We start from the raw sequence: 23,122 nt of genomic DNA on the forward strand, positions 1-23,122 counted from the left end.
CTCTTCTTGAAGTCAACAGTTTCTGACACATTCATTAGCTTAGAAGGCTGAAATAAGAGCTGCAGTTAACAGAAGCTCAAGATATTTGCAGATTTAGTCTACGACATAAAATGCATCAGTTAATACCCCACTGTCAAATGAAGCGTACGGTATGTGTTCTATGAGCTATATAGCTTAGCGGTGGTGACGCACAGCCATGTGAACGTGATTTGGTTTGTTTATAGCCTAATGTTAGCTTTTTACTTCTGCCGATAAAAAATCATAAAGTGTAACGTGTAAGTATCATAAACGTTAGTTTGACAACAATCGTATTCTCTGCATTAAACCAAAATCCAATGGAAAAATCCCATTGCTTTTTTACATTTAACTCTTTATTCATTGCCGTCAAATTAACACACAAGGCATCCTTCTTGTCAGCTATAGATATATCTATGTACAAGTATTATTATTCTGTTAAGACTTTGGTTTGACAGAAATACAATTACATTCACTTTTGCAGGTAAGTTTTATCACGTTCTGCCGAGTTCTCTTTCTGTCTTTCTGTACATCCGGTCACAATAGAAGAAGTCTCTCACGGCCTCCTTTATGGCAAACAAAGAAGAAGAAAACTCCTGGAGAACATTTTACATTGCCATATTCCAATTTTGTAGAGGCAATTTTGTTGAATCCATATACAACCATATACAGTATATTCATGCATTTATATTTTGTGTTTTAAGGGTGATTATGGAGGCGATAATACAAATCCATGTCTTGAATATTTCTTTAACTTAAGTGCAACCTGCAACTCGCTTATTTTTTAAGGCAGTGACCCACTGGGCATCCTTTCCATCAACAATTTGGAGCCATGAAAAATGTAAATACACTTTGGACTCATGTTGCTGGAGGCCATCTTTGTTGCTGAGTGTATCACCACCCTCCTATCTATCCACAGAAGTCCCTTTACTGAATTATCTGCCCTTTCCTTCCCTCATCAGTTCCACTATTCTCCCATCCCTTAATCCATCCATCCCCTGTCAGTCCATCTTTTCCTCCCAAAGCGGAATCCAAATCCTCCTTTTTCGCGGCTCACGGCCTGCAGACCTCCAGCGATGGAGGTCAGAGCTTCGTTCCTCTTGCCTCCATCCTCCGCTTCACCTCCCTCCTGATAGTTCATGCTCTCCAGAGAGTGACCCCCGGGGAAGGGTGACAGCAACCGGTCTAACAGGTCTCCTCTCTGGGCCCTCCGCAGTGCTTCTTCCTCCCAGGAGCGGCCCTCCCCCCCCTCCTTCCCCTCCCCCTCCTCCCTGTGCTTCAGCAGAGCTTCCCTGGAGTCTTGAGGCCACTCGGCCCAGGTCTCAGGCCGGAAGAGCCACTCGGCCCTCGGGTCATCCAGAGCAGCCTGGAGTTGCAGCAGGTTGGACTCCAGCTGAGCTCCATCCCCCGTGGGCTGGAGGGCGGGGGGGAGGTGGGGGTAGGATGTGACTGTGGGTGGGACGGGGCAGAGGAGGGCGAGGAAGAGCAGGGTGAGCTGTGACGGCCCGAGATGGAGAGAAAGTTTCATCTGGAAATAAGATAACATTTTTATTTTTAACATTTTTTGGTGAAAAATAACTTGAAGTGAACCATGAGCACATTGTTATAGCAACAAATACATTCAAAGAAATTAAATATTGTCTGACGGACACACACAGCGTTGAGACCGGTCAGGTAGAGACCGGTCTCCAGTCAGCACCGCTGCAGACTCGCTGTTTGAGGGCTTGATAGCCCACTCCCCCTCCACACCGCTCCACACTTGTTGGTTTGGAACAGATGTGGCGGACCCTGGGCGCGAACGCGCAAACGGAGGGGTAGTGTGTAGGGGTAGGGTGTAGGGGGCGGTTTGGGATTGGGCCTTACTGTCCTTTTTTCTTAGAGGAAGTACAGAAACACTGAGCTCTGGATATGTTTTAATGTTTGAGGTGCAATAAACGACACAGCAGCTTTTTGGCATGATAAAACTATTATTTTCCGCCTCGCTCATGAGAGTAACAGCTGGAGAAATTACAGCCTCGCCTACTGATTTTAATTTAACCATATATCGAGACCGATTGTCGATTTCAAATGATTGAATGTAATTGTTTGCCTGACTGGCCATCGTAATCGGGCTCTTTGAAGATCAGAAAATCCACGGTTTTCAAAAAATTCTGATCGGATTGGCAAAAACTTCAGAATTTGTATTGACCGCCATTCAAATGACAGCGTTGTTTTCCCACAAAAGTGGGCGGGGCCGTAATTTCCGCCCGGAAGTGACGTAGGTGTTACTCTCATCTATATAAAGATATAACCATAGACTGTATATATAAATGGATGTAGTGTCCGTGACGTCACCCATAGGATTCTGCAGACTTGCCAAGAAGCCCTTAGTAGGCGGAGTCGGCCACTAACGGCTCGACAGCGACGTCAGATTCTAACTCCCGCCTGCTCCAGCCTGCTCCAAATAAGGAAGTAAACAGAGTTAGCTCAGGCTAAGAAGCTAAGCTAACATGAAATACATGCATACCAAGTTACTGCGTGGCACTTTGGTTTTGATAACAGTGTAGTTCCCCTATATAAACGTTACATTCATAATCAAACGAGACACTCTGCAAGAGAATTCGCTATTTTTTGTTATTCTTAATGCTTATCATCACGTTAATAAAATAAAAGAAGTACCGATACATAGCAGAACAATTGTGGCAATGTTCAGCTTAATAAGCCTTGTTCAACATAATTTATTTAGCTAATACTACAGTGGGCTGCAGGCGAACCAAGTCTGCGTTTCGCTGCATTCCTTGATCTCCAGTTATAACGCCGGACTCCACCGCCCGGAGCTAACAGAGCCGCAAGGGGCTCCGGGACGCCGGCTGGAGCTGGACGCCGGCTGGAGCTAGCCCCCTGCGGCTCCGTTAGCTCCGGCGGCCACCACTGGGATAATTGGGTCCCATTTTAACATTTGCTCCCGTTTAGCATTATGGGCGTCATAGCCATATACTATAAAAGTCTTACCCAAGGCTGAATCATAAACGAAACTGTATATATATATGTATACATCTATAAAGGGTTACATCCTTAGCTGGCTAATAAGCTACATAACAAGCTAAGCTAACAAGCACACAAACACCTGCTAACGGGGTTAACATGTATACTATTATCCTTTTAGACTTCTTGGAAGTTCTGTTACTACATTCAAGCGCACAGCACGACATTTTAATTGTCTGGTATTTGTAACAATATTCCCTAAAAGGCACAATCACCACGAACACGGCTAAAGGGTCAAGTACAGTAACTACAACTAACTAACGTTGTAGCCTAGCAGAGTGGACAAGTTGCTGTGAGCTTACAGTGAGGCACGTACCTGTCCATCAGAGTGACCACGCCCTAATTTATGCAAAAACTTTAAGACCTAATATAAATAAAAGGGTTAGAAAACAATTCACTCACAGATTCATAATCATGAAGGTGGAATCTAACTATATCTATAATAATATGTATGGCATCCAGGGGTAGAAACATGTTTTTTTCTGCTGTAAAATTGGGCATTTTAACATGGGGGTCTATGGAAATTGCACCTTTCTGCAGTCATCGCCTATCGGCCAATATAATAACTGCAGTTTGTGGCACTTCCGTATTGGCGTCCCGGCTCTTTCCCAGAGTTTGCCGCTTGGATATAACATCAGTGTTTGGCAATAGGCACGGGTTTCACATAAGTGAAAGACACCTCAAGAGAACACTCAGAGCGAGGGGACATGCACGTCGCAAAGCATACTCTGAGCTGAGTTATTGACAGATTCGAATTTCGCGGATCAATAACTCTCTCATGAACATAACGTTGTAAAAATACAAACAACATTACTTTACAATCATAGCAAGGTAGACAACGAGCTACAGAGTCGTTTTTATCAGAACAGTTCGATACGCGCCGTCATCCGAGCTAAACTTCAAGAATTGGTCACAATCTACAGCTAGAGGAGGGAGAGGAGTGTTTAGGGACCGTCTACAAACTGCAACGCCGAAAATATATAGGCCCAATCCCAAACCGCCCCCTACACCCTACCCCTACACACTACCCCTCCGTTCGCGCGGAGGGTCCGCCACATTAAGTGCTGTTCCAAACCAACGAGTGTGGAGCGGTGTGGAGGGGGAGTGGGCCATAGATATATATATATATGGAGTGGGCTATCAAGCCCTCAAACAGCGAGTCTGCAGCGGTGCTGCCTGGAGACCGGTCTCTACCATGGATGTATAATAAGAACTGGATACAGCGTGGGAGGCGGGGCCTCATTCATTCCTATGAGAGTTGCTCATTCGCGCATGATGATAAAATGGCCCAACTTTTGAGAGAGCGAAACGTCACAGATTACCCGGCATGCCTGAGAAGTACCCGTATGTGCGCTCATAGCGCATGCGCAACTTTAACCATGCCCCCCAAAATGCTCGTTCACATCAAGCACGTCAATTTGCGTACACGTAACAGCACCGCACGTTCATGACAGCATGGTAATGGTTTGTTATGATAGATTTGATATTAACGAGGCGGCAGTTAGCAGCTAGCGGTTAGCTAGTAATTATGCTAATTTACACATCAATCGTTATGTACTTTTATATTACGCTGTAACAGGATCTAGTGATATCCAAGCAACAGAGCTTCATTTAGCATGAAAGAATTATTGCACTGTATATATGTATATATATACAGTGCAATAAGCTTCTTAGTGCAATAAGAAGCTACAGGGACGTTAATCTACGTCGGTAATATTAACTTTATTTAATACAACATTTACGGTACAAGATTTAATCATACAGCCCATGTAGTATAATATTTTACAAATGATGAATTACAGCAAACATGTGCAATATATCCATTATTACAGCTCCGTGGGCTGGCAGTAAGGCGATATGGGTCCGTTCTTATTGTGCATCCATGGGTAAAGATAAACGCATGTAGTGCTGAACACGTAACATGAATGTGCCGGGCGGCGCGGTCCCGTGGGTTAGATGCGCGTTCATAATGCAGAGGGAAATAACTCTCAGAATAACGTTATTAGCACATTTTTACAACTTGAGGAACGAATGTTTTTAATAAGGGCTATACAAGTGTTCATACTGGGTAGTTTATTTAGTTTAAAAAAAATGATCCAACGATTTACAGACCACTCTTTCCCCATGTAAGTCAATGGGAAAAAGTGTTTCCGGGCCTGGCAACCAAAAGGAAGTGTAGTACCGCCGTTTGGCCAGCACGAATATTTTCATCTGAGTCCGGCGCACTTCCTGGGGGCTTGAGCCTCGTCTCAATACCCCTCCTCGACTCCTCCTTTCCCTCACTCGCGTCCCTTCCTTGCGTCTTAGCTCCGCCTCCGTAAGATGCGAGCGAGAGACACGAGGAGGTGACGCGAGGACAGAGGAGTCCTCAGGTATTAATTGGGATGTCCTCGTTCACTCAAACGTCACTCTTAAACGACGTCTGTTAATGATGACATGTGCACAGCTGTATCCCCTCTCATCGGGCTTAACTGAATAACCCCTTAGAACCGGCCCATTTGTTGTTAAATATGTATTTAAATGATGAATCATTCTCTTGTTAGTCAAGGAATTCAATGTATGATGGTTGGTCCTGCTTTTGTGTTCCGTTTTGGTGTAAAATGTACATTTCAATAAAATTATAATTATAATAATGTGAAAGCCTTTACTCTGAACATGTGTGTCCTGTAGATCCCCACATTCACCACAAACCCACATTCAGGACTGTGCATTTTAAATAATTTAACTACTCAATATTTTAACACAAAACAAAACAAATAATTGTTATTTATCAAGATCTAGCCATTTATGAAATAGCTTTCTTAATAGCTATGTTTTAGTGACGTTCAAGATCATTAAACATGACTTAAATTGTTAGTATAACCTTAAGAAATGAATTGCACATAATAATTCCCACGGAGCTGTGAGCACTTATACATTTATGTGACGCTTTTCCACTCATTCTTCCAGTTCTCAGTTTTCCTCTATTGAAATCGACCAGCTGTGAAGGTGGGGGCGGGGCTTTTATACGCGAGTAGTGAAAACACTTCCGCGTAGTCTGCTCTCGTGTATCCTCCCTTTCGTCTCCTCCCGCACCCCTCCTCCCTCACCCCTCCTCGACTCCTCCGTGTGCATTTCAGCTATTGGGGCTGCGTTTCACTTCGGTTAAATGGATTCCTTGCGTCCCTCACTTGCGTCGTTTCCCTGTGACTAGTCCCTCCCACCAGGGAAGCATGGAGAGACGCAAGGAAACCACGAGAAGCAGGGAAATGAGTTTTAAGGGCAATGGGACGTCCTTTCCTCCGGAGCGTCACGTGAAGCGACGTCCGTTTGTGATGACGCTGCACAGCTGATCGTCTGACAGCAGCCAGCTCTGTCCCCGTTATTTTCACACACACCCTCGCCTCTGTTAGTACACATTTACTGACACAAACATGTGTATCATCTGTTGTAGACCCAAATAAATAAAATAAAATAAGAACTAATTCACAAAAAACATAAACGCCATTCTTAAAATGTATAAACGAACTATTAGTTTGGTTAATATTGATTACAGTGCACAATATAAATAAAATAATTGGGAGAAGAAAAAGAAATATGTTATCTATCAAAACCCAGTTAGATTAACATTAACTGGATTGCACACTTTGTGTGGATATGTAGCAAATTAACATGTTGAATAGCACTTAATGACTGACTGAATGGAAATGACAATAAATGAAAATGTAAAACGAAAAAAGCGATCACGAAAATGTTTCCAATAAATGAATGAAATGATTTTTGTCCACTTTGTTGTTCAGATATATCACATATTTGTAACTAAATGATGCATTAATTGAAACAAAACACAGTATAAACTGAGGAGTGAGTCCCGTGAGTTTCCTGTGTTTTCTTCACTCCGCTGGGAAACTCTGCTCTCCTGTCAAGAAGCATCAGATCAGTGCATGCGCTGCACCGTCCAATCAGTGAGCGATACACAGTAAGGGGGCGGGGCGAGTCTCTGAGGATTTCATCGAAGGATGGTCTGGTGGTTCCTCGATTATAGCTCCTCCATTGTCGCTCCTCGCTCCTCGATCCTCGGTCCTCCGGCAAAAATAAGGCCATTGGGACGTTACTCAAAATGGCGCAGACAAATCAACTTCCGGTGAGACCGAGACCGAGGAGCGAGGAAATGAAAAATAAGAGAAGTGAAACGCAGCCTGGGGTTGCGTTCGAATACTCCAAAAAAACAGCTCCTAAGTTCTAACCCTATCGTCTATTCCTTGACCTCGGAGTGAAACGTCATGGGGTTAAGGGATAGTGGATAGGAGAATTCAAAAGGATTTAGGAGAAGAGACTGCGGCACTTTAGAGAATCCGACTGCACTTTCACTATCCGACGTGTTTATGATGCGCCAGCAGAGGTCATAAATGTGCGCCTGCTGCTGTGGGGAAACTATGGAAACTACAGTTTTCTATACAGCGGACTACAACATGGATGTTTAATAAGAACGAGGGACTACTGTAAACTCATCTAGAGACTCTGCACCGTGCTCTGATGCTGTTGTTTTATGCTTTATGAACGGGGACAACAGAGAAACATATTCTTCATGACCAAAGTTGGAATTGAAATAAAAAAGGAAAGTGAAATTTATGCTCGTCACCCTCTCCCTCCGGTCCACATTAATACAAATGATCCCAATACATATGATTGTATGAAAAGATCTTAAAATCAATACAAATGTATTTATTATAAACGTTAGTCCTTAACATCTATCACTGTGTATATATATATATATATATATATATATTTTTTTTTTTTTTTTTTTTATTGAACATTTTTTTAAACATACAAAAGCTCGGTGAGGATATCATCAACTTATCAACATAAGTTCAAGACATTCATTCACAATAAGACAAAAAAACATAACTAATACATCCAGTAAGAGCCAGGGGGAAAGAAAAAAGCATAAAGGCACAAAAACATTTAAGAGGCATTAAGCTTACTTAAAATAATAACCATTTGGAAATGTCATTGCAAATCTTTATAGTCAGGTTACAAGATTGTATTTTTCTAAGGGACAGAAAAAAGGACTTGAACTCATTTATGAAACAGGGAAAGGAGGGCTTGCCTCCTCTCCATTTACTACAATGTAAATGGTATTTACCCAAAATAATAATTATATTTACCAAATCAGAAATGGGAGAGTCCAAATTATCAATATAATATAAAATGTGATATATTTTGAAGGCCGGAATATTTGTTAATTTAAGTAACAACCAATCTCTCACATTCGACCAAAACAATTCAGAAAAGGGGCAAGAGAAAAATAAATGTTCCAACGATTCATCAGATAAATTACAAAAGGAACATGGTTCCACTTCAAATTTAAATCTTGAATTTAAAAAAGTAGAAACCGGGTAGATTTTATGAACAATTTTAAAATGAGTTTCTTTTGCTTTAGGGGAAATAGGCCATTTTATAAAATCAGATAGAGCTTTTTCCATTACAGATAAAGTGTCTAAATCGGTCACTTGAGGAAATAAGCCTCTGTTAAAATTGTGAAAAATGTGGGATTTCAGGGAAGCATTAATAGATTTGTTATTCTTAAGAGTATCGCCAATAATTTCCAAATTAGGTAAAACTGATACAACATTTGAGTACAGTAAAGTATTATGAATCATTCCAATAAGTGGTACAGGAATTGCTTTACAGATTTTGTTATAATCTTTAGCAGTACACGTTATATTGTATTTCGTTGAAAAGGCCAAAAAATCTAGCAGTTTACCATTGCAATCTAGTAAATCTCTAACAAACAAAATACCCCTCTCATACCAATCACTCCTAAACAAGGATTTTCTGTTTATGATAATCACTCTATTGTTCCATAACGTAGATCCATGAGGAGAAAAATTGTGGGTAAATATCATCTTCCAATAATGAAGTATCTGCTTATGAAAATTTGACAATTTGGTCGGAATCTTATTAACCTCAAAATCACATTTTAAAAGAAAATCAAACCCTCCTAGACGTTTAAATATGGCCTTTGGAATATGGAACCACATGGATTCTGGATGGGACAAAAAGGCTTTCAACCATTTTATTTTAATTGTTCCAGTCATCGATTCAAAGTCTAAAGCTTTAATTCCGCCTTTATCATATTCTTTAACAAGCTGTGACTTTTTAATGTAGTGAGTTTTATTTCTCCACAAGAATTGGAAAATAATTGAGTTGGCTTTTTTTATATTAGCCGAAGAGACAAAACATGAGTGGCATGGATAAATAAGTTTAGATATACCTTCTGCTTTAGTAAGAAGAACTCTGCCAAAAATAGTAAGATCTCTAGTTAACCAACGACTGAGAGATTTCTTCATATCTGTGATACGGTTACAAATATTAAGATCTTCTCTCCTGATATAATTTTTAGATAATGTTATTCCCAAATATTTCACCTCAGGTACCACTCTAATAGAGTCAATAGTGGAATCATCACATGAATGGATAGGGAGTAATTCACATTTTGAAAGATTAAGAGATAACCCTGATGCTTTTGAAAAAATTGAAATTGTGTTAAGAGTTTCCTTTACCATAGATTTATTCTTTAGGAAAATGGATGTGTCATCCGCAAATTGACTAATTTTGAACTCTTTGTCAAAGAGGGTAATGCCTAATATTTTGTGATTCTTTATAATAAGCGTTGTTAATACTTGGGTGGTCAGAATAAATAATTTGGGGGAAATAGGACAACCCTGTCGAATACCACGTAAAACCTTAAACCTAGGGCTCATTCCAGGGTTCAAAGATACAGAACTATAAATGTCCGAGTAGAGCATCCTAATTATGTTGCAGAAATGTTCACCAAAACCCAGAAATGTCAGAGTTTCCATTAAAAAGGAATGTTCAACAGTATCAAAAGCCTTGTAAAAATCCAGAAATAGTACGAGACCTTCAGTATCAATAAACTCCTGGTAATCAAGCATATCCAATATCAGTCTGGTATGGTTATGAATACTTCTGCCCTTTATAAAGGCTGATTGACATTCATCTATTAGTTGATTCAGACCCGAGTTTAACCTGTTAGCATAAACATGTGCTAAAAGTTTGTAATCATTACATAACAGGGTAATAGGTCTCCAATTATCCAACAAAAGATTATTTTTATTTGGTTTTGGAATTAAGGTAATAAGGCCATGTTTCATGGTTGGCGAAAGGTTTCCTGCTGAAATGCAATCTGTGAACGCCTTATAAAGCATTTCTCGCACATCTGACCAAAAACATTTATAAAACTCTATGGTTAAACCATCCAGCCCTGGTGATTTGCCACCAGACATTTGCAGTAATGCACTATCTAATTCTTCAATTTTTAGTCCATCGTCCATATACTGTTTAAAAGAATAATCTATTGTCTTTTTGAATTCTGTAATTTTACTAAAAAAGTTATCACAATTTTCTTTAGAAAACTTTGAGTTATATAAATTGCTATAAAAAAGTCTAATTTCTTCATTTATCTGGTCTTGATTTTCAATAGTGACATCATTAATAATCAGTTTTTGGATTTTCTTTTTCACTTGTCTTTGCTTTTCAAGATTGAAGAAATAAGAAGTGTTTTTCTCTCCTTGCTCAATCCATCGGGCTCTCGAACGAATAAAAGCTCCCTTTGCTTTTTCCAAATACATGTTGTCTAATTGAGTTTGTAAATTGTTCAGTTGAATTTGCTCATCCAATGATAACTCAGCTTTAAGGCATAAATTATTAATTGCACTTGTCATCTCTTGTTGTTTTTGTTTCTTTAATCTAGAAGAGTATTTACAGGATTTTATCGCAATCTGTCTCACACTAAATTTAAACCATTCCCATTTACTGAGAGATGACATATCCAAAGCCAGAGTTTCTTTTATCAGTTGTTTGATCTCTCTACAAAAATCTGCATTCTCCAAAAGACTATTATTGAATTTCCATATAGGGTTAAGATTGGGACTGAAGTTGCATAGTAAAAAGGACAAAGAGATGACACAGTGATCCGTCAGAGGTGATGCTGAAATGTCACACTTTGAGACATTATTAGTTAAACTAGTAGAGATTAACCAATAATCGAGCCTAGAGCACTGACCATTGTTAGAAGAGTTAAACCAGGTATATTGTGATTTTGAGGGATTATTTATTCTCCAAACATCAGTTAAATTAAGTTTAGAGGCCAAGTGAATAATAGAATCATTAAAATTATGACATTGTCCCCTTAAAGGAAGACGATCTAACCACTCATCAGGAACTACATTAAAATCCCCTCCGATTATAATCTTATCAGTCATATAAAGTGCTTTCCATTCCTCTAATTTTTGGCACAAGATTGAAAGAAAATTATTGTTTTGAATCTTTCTGTTATACCCATAAACACACACCAGTATGTAATTAGACCCATTCACATCAGTCACAACCATTAGCCAATGACCGTTTGTATCACTCCTGTGGTCAATTATATTTCCAGGTAACCTGTTAAATAAAATCATCACTCCAGCCGAATGTGTTGTTCCATGGCTGAAAAAAATGTTGTCTCCCCATTGTACTTTCCAGAACTTAGTGTCTGCCTCTGCAGAATGAGTTTCTTGCAGAAAAACACAATTTGCTTTTTGTTCCTTACAAAAAAGAAAAATTGCCTTACGTTTCACATTGTTTTTTAGCCCCCTAGCATTTAAGGATATGAAAGATAACATTGAAAGAGCAAAGATAGAATCTTTAAGAAAATGCGCAAAGGAATGTTATATCGATGCGCAGGAGTGAGTAACGTAGCCCTTAACAAACATATTTAGTGCAATAGCTCACAACATTTTGAATATAACCTGAGACAAGTCCAATCAAACACTCAAACTGAGAACTTCAGCATACCTACTGAGGACAGAAAACCTGCTCCCTGTCCTTCCAGTTAATTACTGCGGTGTTTTTCACTTTATTCCGGGTCCACTCTTTTGTTGTCAATCAGCGCGAAGCCTTCCTTCAAAAAGGCTCTCTTCCCCTTTCTCCTGGCTTCTTGAACCAGTGGCCACAGCTTGGAGCGAGCCTCCCGGTCCTCCTTGGAGAAATCCTCTTTGAAACGAATGTGCATCTCGCTGCAGACTCTCGCATCTTTGGACTTTTTCCAGATCTCGTCACGAACAGTCCTCATCCCGAACTGAATGATGATTGACCGCGGTGTGTTGTTGGAAGTAGCTGCATTACCCTTCATACCCAGCCGATGGACAGTGTCCACTGAGTCACGCAGCTTCTCCACAGACAGCGGAACAACTCTTGTGAGTATCCCGATCACAGCTTCTCTTGTGTTTTCTCCTTCTTTTTCAGGCAGACCATTCATCCTCAGATTCCACCTCCGTTTGTAGCGGGCTTGCTCCTCGCCAGACTTACGTAGTAAAGTGTTATCTTTTAGAAGATCATCAAACTTTTTCTGAAGAGCAGAAATGTCTTTCTTATTTTCTTTAGCTGCTTCAGTGTTTGCTTCAATGCGTTTTTCAAACTTTCTTAACAGCTCTGTCTGTTCATCCATTTTTCCGGATAAGACTTGAATTGCCTGGAGAATGGTGCTGTTGCTATCCTCTGCCATTTGTGTTTCGCCGTGAACCTTCGATTTCTTTGGATTCGGTCCTTTAGTTGGTGTGTGGTCCCGATTTATTTTGTGTCCCTTAGAGTTGTCCGCTTCCATGTCCTCAATATCCGAGTCGTCACACGCCTCACGGAGAACTTTTAAGTTGTAATCGTGGTCGGTCATGCTAGCAGGCACTTTATGTCAAAAGTGTTGGTAACTGGAGAATTAAAGTAAAATGTGACTATTTAAGCTTCTATAATAACTTAAAGTGTATCATGAATAAGCTATTGCCTGTCAGTTTTACAGTCAAGGACTAAAATCTAAACTTTTTCTACGAGCCTGCAACGTTGTTACTTCTCACTCCGCCATCTTCCCGCGGATCTCTATCACTGTGTATATCACCATTCAAACATCTTTTAAAAGTTGAACAAACCCCACACAGCTCAGTAAAGACTGTGAAATGTTGACTTTATTTGATCATTTCAGTAAAAACTAACGTTCATATTTCTCTTTTTGATTATAATACTGATGAACGTTCAAAACAAAGCATTTTGGCAACTTACCACATACGTTTTAAAATGCTTAATAAGCACCGTAACTTTCATGATATCATTTCTCGTTCATAATCGGTTGTTTCCGTGAACGGCCGACTGTTGTGTGACGGCAAATGCTGCGGCCGCAAGGCATTGTGGGGCAGCATTTTCTCCTCTCCTTTCGGTTAGGGAGGTCCAGTGGTTCCTAGGCTAAAGGAGGTTATAAAGGAAGTTTGAAACCTCCTTTCCTTTTAATTTAGAGAATTCGAACGGCACTTATCATGGCTGCCACTGAGGGACTTCCGGGTCATTTCACTCCGTTAGGAAGGTTCCTAAGCTAAATGGACTATTCGAATGCAACCCGGGACGTCCTTCAACATGGCGTGTCTTGATCGATTTCCGGGTCAAGTCCCGGAGGAGGGGAAGAGAGGAGTCACTAGGCTTGTTTGAGACGAGCTGCGGCTCGCCTCGAAAGTAGACGAGAATAGCCGATCGCAGCCGGGGGAGGTCTCAAAAAGCTCGCCTGAAGTCGGACAGCTCGGAGTCGGCTTCTTCTTCTTCTTCTTCTTCTTCTTCTTCTTCTTCTCTCGGTTTTTTGGCGGATTTCAAACAACTTTAAGGTGCATACTGCCACCTCCGGAGTCGGCTTGACTCGGTTTGCATTTATAAATGCACACGGCTGTCACTACCCGATCCGTTCACCTGCCCGATCGGTACTGCGCATGTGCGAGATGGTCCGCCATATTGGACAACTCCGTACGGCAACCCAACTAGGACACTTGACACAGTGGCTTTTGGCAAAGCACACAAAAAAAACCTCAAAAAACCGAGAGAGATGAGTTATTGTTATTACAACGTGACTTCACTATTATTTAACAACTATTTCTATTGGGTTCTTTTATTTGGGGTTAAGTACATTGTCAGAATAAGTGAGAAATGGATTTAACTTCTGTTAGACAGCTATCATACTGAATAAATATTTATGCAAAAACGTATGGCATTAATAATGTATATCTAATTACATTAACTGTGAATGTCTTTCATTTTATTTAAAATGAACAATTACATACAACATTTTCCATAAAAAAGTTGATTCAAGAACAAATCTCTGTTATTAGATCAGTACTTTTCTTATATGACTATTATTGCTAAATTTGAAAGGTCTTTACCAGCTTTGGAATTATATATATATATATAGCACCTTCTGCCATCCCATCTCTACTGACAATCATTAACACTTAGATTTTATGATATCGTAAGCATCGTCAGTGATTGACTTGAACACTGAGAATGTATTTATTAACTTCAGACATTTTCATATACAAATGTGATCATACACCAACACACTTTTTAGAGATATACATTTTTCACACACAACGCACAACCATTTACTAAATTAAACCATATCCCATCATAATACGAGCAAATAAAAAGGCACAACAATAAATATATTATGTGTGTGTGTGTGTGTGTGTGTGGGGGGGGGGTTGTTAAGATCCAGGTCCAATGGGGGCAGAGGGGAGAGGTGGGTTCAGCATCCTACAGGAAATGTAATTTGCATGTAATATTATTTATTAATATGGAATAATTTAACTGGAGTTTGTTATCCTTTAATTTTGCTTGATTAATTATATTGCAGGTTGTGGGTAACAGCCAGTCCATGGTAGCAGCACGGGAACAGCTTATTCCTCTGAACTTGTGTGCTTTCCGTTCAAAAACTGCAGGAACCCTAAACACAGACACAACCCCCTTCCCTTTGTGGTGTATCACAATGCACAATCTCAACTATTGTAAACACGATAATAAGTAGAGCAATCCTTCCTCAAAGTAAATCTTGTCTTCCAGTATTTTTCACGAGTCCAGTATAGTATTTAACTAGACCAAGGTAGCAAGAACTAGTTTATCTTTGTTTTATATATAATTCCAAAGCTGGTAAAGACCTTTCAAATTTAGCAATAATAGTCATATAAGAAAAGTACTGATCTAATAACAGAGATTTGTTCTTGAATCAACTTTTTGATGGAAAATGTTGTATGTAATTGTTCATTTTAAATAAAATGAAAGACATTCACAGTTAATGTAATTAGATATACATTATTAATGCCATACGTTTTTGCATAAATATTTATTCAGTATGATAGCTGTCTAACAGAAGTTAAATCCATTTCTCATTTATTCTGACAATGTACTTAACCCCAAATAAAAGAACCCAATAGAAATAGTTGTTAAATAATAGTGAAGTCACGTTGTAATAACAATAACTCATCTCTCTCGGTTTTTTGAGTTTTTTTTGTGTGCTTTGCCAAAAGCCACTGTGTCAAGTGTCCTAGTTGGGTTGCCGTACGGAGTTGTCCAATATGGCGGACCATCTCGCACATGCGCAGTACCGATCGGGCAGGTGAACGGATCGGGTAGTGACAGTTGTCGAGGGGTATAGAGTGGCGAAGTCCCTCCCACTTACTTCCGGGTAATGGGACCTTATTTCGGAAAAATTATGCATTGAAGTCAATGGGGAGAGAAAACTTATCTTTCGATCCCGTTTGAATTGTGCCATGAATTACACATATGATGTTTGTCAATCTTAAAAAATCATTTCCATGTCAAAAAAGTCACAGTTTGTCGTAAAACTGTTGAAATATAAGACTATGAAAAATACGTAACTAGAAAGACTACAAATCCCAGAGTCGCGTAAGTGATGTCACAATTGTTTACCTCCACCATTCAGATACCTAAGATCAGCGCAATATAGATATAATCTATCTATATGGCGCTGGCTAAGATAAGATAACTTTAACAAGATGCCTGTGTGCTTAGTACCAGGTTGTTATTATACCAGCAATGGGTCTTGCTCGTTCTTTTGCTTCCCGTCTGATGAAACGACCAGGAGTGGCTTGATCAAGTTAGCTACCTAGCTAGTAGCTAGCACGTTAGTTAGCATTACAGCCTTGTCATTTTTATTAGCCTTAACATGAAGTAACATTAAGTAACCCAAAATGTTAAACAGTAAGAGTAGTAATCATATTTCGTGAACCCTTTGAATTGTTAGGATGGCTTGGAAGGGTAGGACCCAAATGCAGACTATCAAAAAGGTAACAGGTCTCGTAACAAAAAGCGAGCTTTATTTTAAAAGCTGATCAAAACAAGGCATGAAACAAATGGGTTGTACAAAAAAACTGACCGTGACCCACATGGAGGGAGACAGGAGAGACAACCGTGACTGACATGGAGGAAGACAGGAAAAACCAACAATGAACCGACAGGGGAACACAGGAAGAGACAAGACTAAATACAGGGAGGGGTAATCACAAGACACAGCTGGGGTAAGAGAGGCAGAAACACAAGGGCAACAGGTGAACACAATCAGACAATCAGACACACCAGGGGAACTAATGACAGGAAGGCAAACACAGGAAGAAGGAACAGAGAAGACACAAGGAGGAAAACATTTCAAAACAAAAGGTGGAAAATGAAAACATAAATACAAAACCGTAACAGAACCCCCCCCTCAAGGGACGGATTCCAGACGTCCCAAGAAAACCCCCAAAAGTCCAAAAAATTCCAGCAGGGTGGGTGGAGGGGGTCTGGAGGACGGGTTTGGGCTGACAGCCCAGGGGCACAGCGGAGGACCCGGAAGGGGTCTCGGGCAGACGGCCCGGGGGCAAGGCAGAGATCAAGGAGGGGGTCTCGGGCGGACGGCCCGGGGGCAAGGCAGAGTTCAAAAAAGGGCGAAGACCACAGCGGGCGAACTCAGGGGGCCGGGCATGAGAGCAAAGGCAGCGGCTGAAAGCGTCAGGAGGCCGGGCTCGAGGGCGAAGGCCACGGCTGGGGAAATCAGGGGGCCGAGCTCGAGGGCGAAGGCCCCGGCACTCAGGGGGCCGGGCTCGAGGGCGAACAAGAAGGCGTCGACGGACAGCTCCGGAGGCCGGGCAGGAAGGTGCTGACGGGACAACTCCGGAGGACGGGCAGGAAGGCGCTGACGGGACAACTCCGGAGGCCGGGCAGGACCCGTTGTCGGCCAGACAGGAACCGGAGCCGACGGAACAGGCGTAGACGGGATCCTGGACATGACATGGACTGGTGTCAATGGGACCCCGGATGGAGCAAGGGCTGGTGTCGACTGGACCTCCAACGGAACAGGACACAGAGTTGGCAGGACCCCCGGTGGAACAGGTGTCGGCGGGACCTCCAACAGGACAGGACACAGAGTTGGCAGGACCCCCGGCGGGACAGGTGTCGGCGGGACCCCCAACAGAACAGAACATGGAGCTGGCAGGACCCCCGGCGGGACAGGTGTCGGCGGGACCCCCAACAGGACAGGACATGGTGTAGGCAGGAAATCTGGTGGAGCAGGTGTCGGCGGGACCCCCAACAGGACAGGATCTGGTGTTGGCAGGAAACCTGGCGGAGCAGTAGTCGGCGGGACCCCCAACGGGACAGGACATGGGGTTGGCAGGACCCACAGCTGAACCCCCAACGGCACATGACACAGGGTTGGCAAGACCCCCGGCAGAAGAGTAGTCGGCGGGACCCCCAATGGGACAGGACATGGAGTTGGCAAGACTCCCGGCAGGAGAGTAGTCGGTGGGACCTCCAACAGCACAGGACATAGGGTTGGCAGGACCCCCGGCAGAAGAATAGTCGGCGGGACCCCCAACGGGACAGGACATAGGATTGGCAAGACCCCCGGCAGAAGAGTAGTCGGAGGGACCTCCAACGGCACAGGACATAGGGTTGGCAGGACCCCCGGCAGAAGAGTAGTCGGCGGGACCCCCAACGGGACAGGACATAGGATTGGCAAGACCCCCGGCAGAAGAGTAGTCGGCGGGACCTCCAACGGCACAGGACATAGGGTTGGCAGGACCCCCGGCAGAAGAGTAGTCGGCGGGACCCCCAACGGGACAGGACATAGGATTGGCAAGACCCCCGGCAGAAGAGTAGTCGGCGGGACCTCCAACGGCACAGGACATAGGGTTGGCAGGACCCCCGGCAGAAGAGTAGTCGGCGGGACCTCCAACGGCACAGGACATAGGGTTGGCAGGACCCCCGGCAGAAGAGTAGTCGGCGGGACCCCCAACGGGACAGGACATAGGATTGGCAAGACCCCCGGCAGAAGAGTAGTCGGCGGGACCTCCAACATCACAGGACATGGGGTAGGCGTCGGCCATAGAGCCAACAGGACACGGGGTGCTGGAGTCGGCCGGACCACCGACAGAACACGAGGGGCTGGAGTGGGCCGAACCACTGACAAAACACGGGGGGCCGGAGTCGGCCGGACCACCGACAGGACACGAGGTGCTGGAGTCGGCCGGACCACCGACAGGACACGAGGTGCTGGAGTCGGCCGGACCACCGACAGGACACGAGGTGCTGGAGTCGGCCGGACCACCGACAGGACACGAGGTGCTGGAGTCGGCCGGACCACCGACAGGACACGAGGTGCTGGAGTCGGCCGGACCACCGACAGGAGACGGGGTGCTGGAGTCGGCCGGACCACCGACAGGAGACGGGGTGCTGGAGTCGGCCGGACCACCGACAGGAGACGAGGTGCTGGAGTCGGCCGGACCACCGACAGGACACGGGGGGCTGGCGTCGGCCGGGGAGCCAGTACTGGAGCCGAAACTGAAGTCGGGACCATGGCTGCTGGGACCGGAACAGGGGCCGGAACCATGGCTGCTGGGGCCGGAACCATGGCCGCTGGGGCCAGAACTGGGGCCGGAACCATGGCTGTATGGGCCGGTTCTGGAGCCGGAACCATGGCTGTGTGGGCCGGTACTAGAGCAGGCACCATGGCTGCTGGGCACGGAACCGGAACACGGAACCATGGCTGTGTGGGATGGTACTGGAGCACGGTACCATGACTGTGTGGACCGGCACTGGAACACGGAAACATGACTGTAAGGTCCGGTTCTGGAGCAGTGACCATGGCTGCTGGGCACGGAACAGAAGCCTGGACCCTGGCTGTGTGAGCCAGGTAATGGAGCACGGAAGCATGGCTGTGTGGGCCGGTACTGGTGCACGGATCCATGGCTGTGTGGGCCGGTACTGGACCACGAGCCGGCCTCCCGATCTTGCGTTTCTCCGAGGCCCCCTGGAGGCTCCGTGGACCTCCAAACGCCAGGCGGGATCCCAAAAAAGGGCCAGAGAATGGAGCTGGAACCACTGGAGCACGGGCTGGAATCTTGGTCTTGCGTCTCCTAGAGATTCTTTGGAGGATCTGTGGGCCTCCCCAGGCCTGGTCATACCCCAGGAAAGGGTTAGAGGCTTCGGACAAGTCCTCAGGACTACTTGTGAAAAGTTGTAGCCACTCAGGCAACATGCTCCTAAGCCAGGGCTGGCGAGCAACCTCCTGACGTGCCTCCTTCAACGCAGCCTCTCTACCACGTCTAGAAGAGGCGCCATTCCAGGTATAAAAAATGTACTCCAGAGAGTACCCAAGACATTCTGCCTGTAGAGCAAAACGATCCGAGTCTGCTGAGTCCAAAGCTGGTCGGTTCATTCTGTTAGGATGGCGTGGAAGGGTAGGACCCAAATGCAGACTATCAAAAAGGTAACAGGTCTCGTAACAAAAAGCGAGCTTTATTTTAAAAGCTGATCAAAACAAGGCATGAAACAAATGGGTTGTACAAAAAAACTGACCGTGACCCACATGGAGGGAGACAGGAGAGACAACCGTGACTGACATGGAGGAAGACAGGAAAAACCAACAATGAACCGACAGGGGAACACAGGAAGAGACAAGACTAAATACAGGGAGGGGTAATCACAAGACACAGCTGGGGTAAGAGAGGCAGAAACACAAGGGCAACAGGTGAACACAATCAGACAATCAGACACACCAGGGGAACTAATGACAGGAAGGCAAACACAGGAAGAAGGAACAGAGAAGACACAAGGAGGAAAACATTTCAAAACAAAAGGTGGAAAATGAAAACATAAATACAAAACCGTAACATGAATAGTACTGTCACCGGTGTGATCATTCTATAATACACCATTTAATTCCGGGGGAGAAATGCTAACGCTAACGTTAGCATCGGCGATCTTTTCTACTTCATGCTATCTGCACAAATGGTTGACATTAAACATTAAAACGACCAGGCAGTTCAGAGAGAATCAAAGGAAGGCAGGCAGGCAGCTTTGCATGACATTCTTCAGGACGTGTTTCATTGTGGTGATAGTCAATCGTTTGTTGACAAGACAGTAGTGACGGCCATCTTGGTGACGTGTGTGGTTGACCAGAGATGTAGTTCATTGAGCGTTTCACACAAACAAATGTGTTACTTCACAGTTTTACGACACATTTTTTTTTTTTTGACTTGCAAAATTATCTTTTAAATTGACAAACATCATATGTGTAATTCGTGGCACAATTCAAACGGGATCGAAAGATAATCTTTCTCTCTCCATTGACTTCAATACATAACTTTTCCGAAATAAGGTCCCATGGAGGTCCACCGGAAGGGGAGGGACTTCGCCACTCTATAGAGTGGCGAAGTCACTTTTCCTTATTTCGGAAAAGTTATGCATTGAAGTCAATGGAGAGAGAAAGATTATCTTTCGATCCCGTTTCAATTGTGCCACGAATTACACATATGATGTTTGTCAATTTAAAAGATAATTTTGCAAGTCAAAAAAAAAAAAATGTGTCGTAAAACTGTGAAGTAACACATTTGTTTGTGTGAAACGCTCAATGAACTACATCTCTGGTCAACCACACACGTCACCAAGATGGCCGTCACTACTGTCTTGTCAACAAACGATTGACTATCACCACAATGAAACACGTCCTGAAGAATGTCATGCAAAGCTGCCTGCCTGCCTTCCTTTGATTCTCTCTGAACTGCCTGGTCGTTTTAATGTTTAATGTCAACCATTTGTGCAGATAGCATGAAGTAGAAAAGATCGCCGATGCTAACGTTAGCGTTAGCATTTCTCCCCCGGAATTAAATGGTGTATTATAGAATGATCACACCGGTGACAGTACTATTCAAAGGGTTCACGAAATATGATTACTACTCTTACTGTTTAACATTTTGGGTTACTTAATGTTACTTCATGTTAAGGCTAATAAAAATGACAAGGCTGTAATGCTAACTAACGTGCTAGCTACTAGCTAGGTAGCTAACTTGATCAAGCCACTCCTGGTCGTTTCATCAGACGGGAAGCAAAAGAACGAGCAAGACCCATTGCTGGTATAATAACAACCTGGTACTAAGCACACAGGCATCTTGTTAAAGTTATCTTATCTTAGCCAGCGCCATATAGATAGATTATATCTATATTGCGCTGATCTTAGGTATCTGAATGGTGGAGGTAAACAATTGTGACATCACTTACGCGACTCTGGGATTTGTAGTCTTTCTAGTTACGTATTTTTCATAGTCTTATATTTCAACAGTTTTACGACAAACTGTGACTTTTTTGACATGGAAATGATTTTTTAAGATTGACAAACATCATATGTGTAATTCATGGCACAATTCAAACGGGATCGAAAGATAAGTTTTCTCTCCCCATTGACTTCAATGCATAATTTTTCCGAAATAAGGTCCCATATCCCGGAAGTAAGTGGGAGGGACTTCGCCACTCTATTGAGACGAGCCTCTGGTCTCTACCTGACCGGTCTCAACGCTGTGTGTGTCCGTCAGGAAACACGCTGTTTACAAACAGTTCCAGCAAACATCCACTGATAAATTGCGATGTTAACAACCATCATCAATCATGATAACCTCATATTTTTTTAACTTAGGATCATAGGCTACCTGTGTTTAGTCTAGAAAAAGGTAAATGTGTGCATTTTATTATAAAGTTGTGTATATTTACAGACTGTTGCAAAAACTAAGAAGCTTATAAACATCAGGTTTAAAACTAAAAGAGCTTTACAAAAAAGTAACACAATGAAAGATGTTTGGAGTTTTATTTGAGTTATTAATTTACATTTTTTGTCTAAGAGATGCTGATTTGAAACCGTTGTTACATACAGTTACGGCATTTCCTGTTTCTGCCGGAGAGAGGGGAGTTTGTCCCAAAGCTTGCCGCTGTATTTACTCCCTCCATCTGACAGGAGGGAGCCTCATTCAGCTGCGAGTGTGGCTACAGACGGAGTTCACTCCGTCACGGAGGGGTAGGGTCGAGGGAGTGGTTTGGGATTGGGCCATACTCATAGAAAGTATTGCGAGATCTCGCAAAGGGGTTTTGAGAGATCTCGCAACAAAATATTTTTGTTCTTCTCCATGTCCCCTAGGGGGCTCCGTAGTGTGCTGCTCTTGCTCTTTTTGCATATCATGTATTTATTTTTTGCTATGTTTATAAATGTCATGTTCTTATGTTGTATGTCAGGGCAGGGACGTGCACAGACATTTTGGGGGCGGGTGCTCAAGTGAGAAAAAGGCTTGCTTCCATGTTTTCTTTCACTCTAATGGAAATAAAACTTCCAAGAAATACATATAAATGGTGTTCGTTTTACTACCATGTCTGAATTAATCTATAGATTTAAAGCTAATCTGCATTTAAACACAACATTTCAGGGGAAAATACTGACTTGACATAAGTAACTATCTGGGGAAGTTGTGAGGTGATATGTTTTTTGTTTGATCCTTTTCACCTGCAATGCCTTGGTAACTGCATGCAAATTAGCACATTTTAATTAGGCCTAGTTAATGCCTAATTTGCATATCAATGTGGCGATTGTGATGACCTTATTAGATACACATTTGACTGTATTCACTTTAAGTGTCTCCCCTTAAGTACAGTACATTAGCCTGTATGCCCATGATAAATTGCCTTAGCTAAACCTTGAGCTAACTTATCCATTAGCTAGTAGCCTACCTTATTAACTATATTTGTTATTGTCTTTTAGCTAATTAGCTGTAAACTCGAGGCACTGGCAGTTTAGTAATTTGTTCATCACCAGTCACCTTCAAAATAAACCAAGAAAGTCGGCATAACATGGGACAGTAAAGTGGGAGGTGCTGCTACCTGTCTGTCTGAAGGGACTGCCGATGACTGTCCGCACCGC

At 43.1% G+C, this 23,122-nt stretch overlaps 2 protein-coding genes across 2 annotated transcripts; both read right to left on the reverse strand.

The window, feature by feature from the left end:
- Positions 1 to 313: 313 nt before the first annotated feature.
- On the reverse strand, positions 314 to 22,117 carry qrfp (pyroglutamylated RFamide peptide). Its single transcript, XM_034124911.1, has 2 exons — positions 22,086 to 22,117; positions 314 to 1,543 (listed from the first exon to the last, which is right to left on the reverse strand). Exon 2 carries the CDS (start codon positions 1,541 to 1,543, stop codon positions 998 to 1,000), a length of 546 nt encoding a protein of 181 aa, XP_033980802.1. The 5' UTR covers positions 22,086 to 22,117; the 3' UTR covers positions 314 to 997.
- si:ch211-196c10.15 lies at positions 9,123 to 15,500 on the reverse strand. Its single transcript, XM_034124909.1, has 2 exons — positions 15,471 to 15,500; positions 9,123 to 12,954 (listed from the first exon to the last, which is right to left on the reverse strand). The coding sequence occupies exon 2, from the start codon at positions 12,752 to 12,754 to the stop codon at positions 11,942 to 11,944; it is 813 nt and encodes a 270-aa protein (XP_033980800.1). The 5' UTR covers positions 12,755 to 12,954; positions 15,471 to 15,500; the 3' UTR covers positions 9,123 to 11,941.
- Positions 22,118 to 23,122: the final 1,005 nt, after the last annotated feature.

The sequence above is a fragment of the Trematomus bernacchii genome, unplaced genomic scaffold, assembly GCF_902827165.1.
Source record: "Trematomus bernacchii unplaced genomic scaffold, fTreBer1.1, whole genome shotgun sequence".
Lineage (NCBI taxonomy): Eukaryota > Metazoa > Chordata > Actinopteri > Perciformes > Nototheniidae > Trematomus > Trematomus bernacchii.

What these genes read in the sequence shown, in the direction of transcription:
- qrfp (XM_034124911.1), bottom strand. Translation starts at nt 1,543, where the DNA reads ATGAAACTTTCTCTCCATCTCGGGCCGTCACAGCTCACCCTGCTCTTC.
- si:ch211-196c10.15 (XM_034124909.1), bottom strand. Translation starts at nt 12,754, where the DNA reads ATGACCGACCACGATTACAACTTAAAAGTTCTCCGTGAGGCGTGTGAC.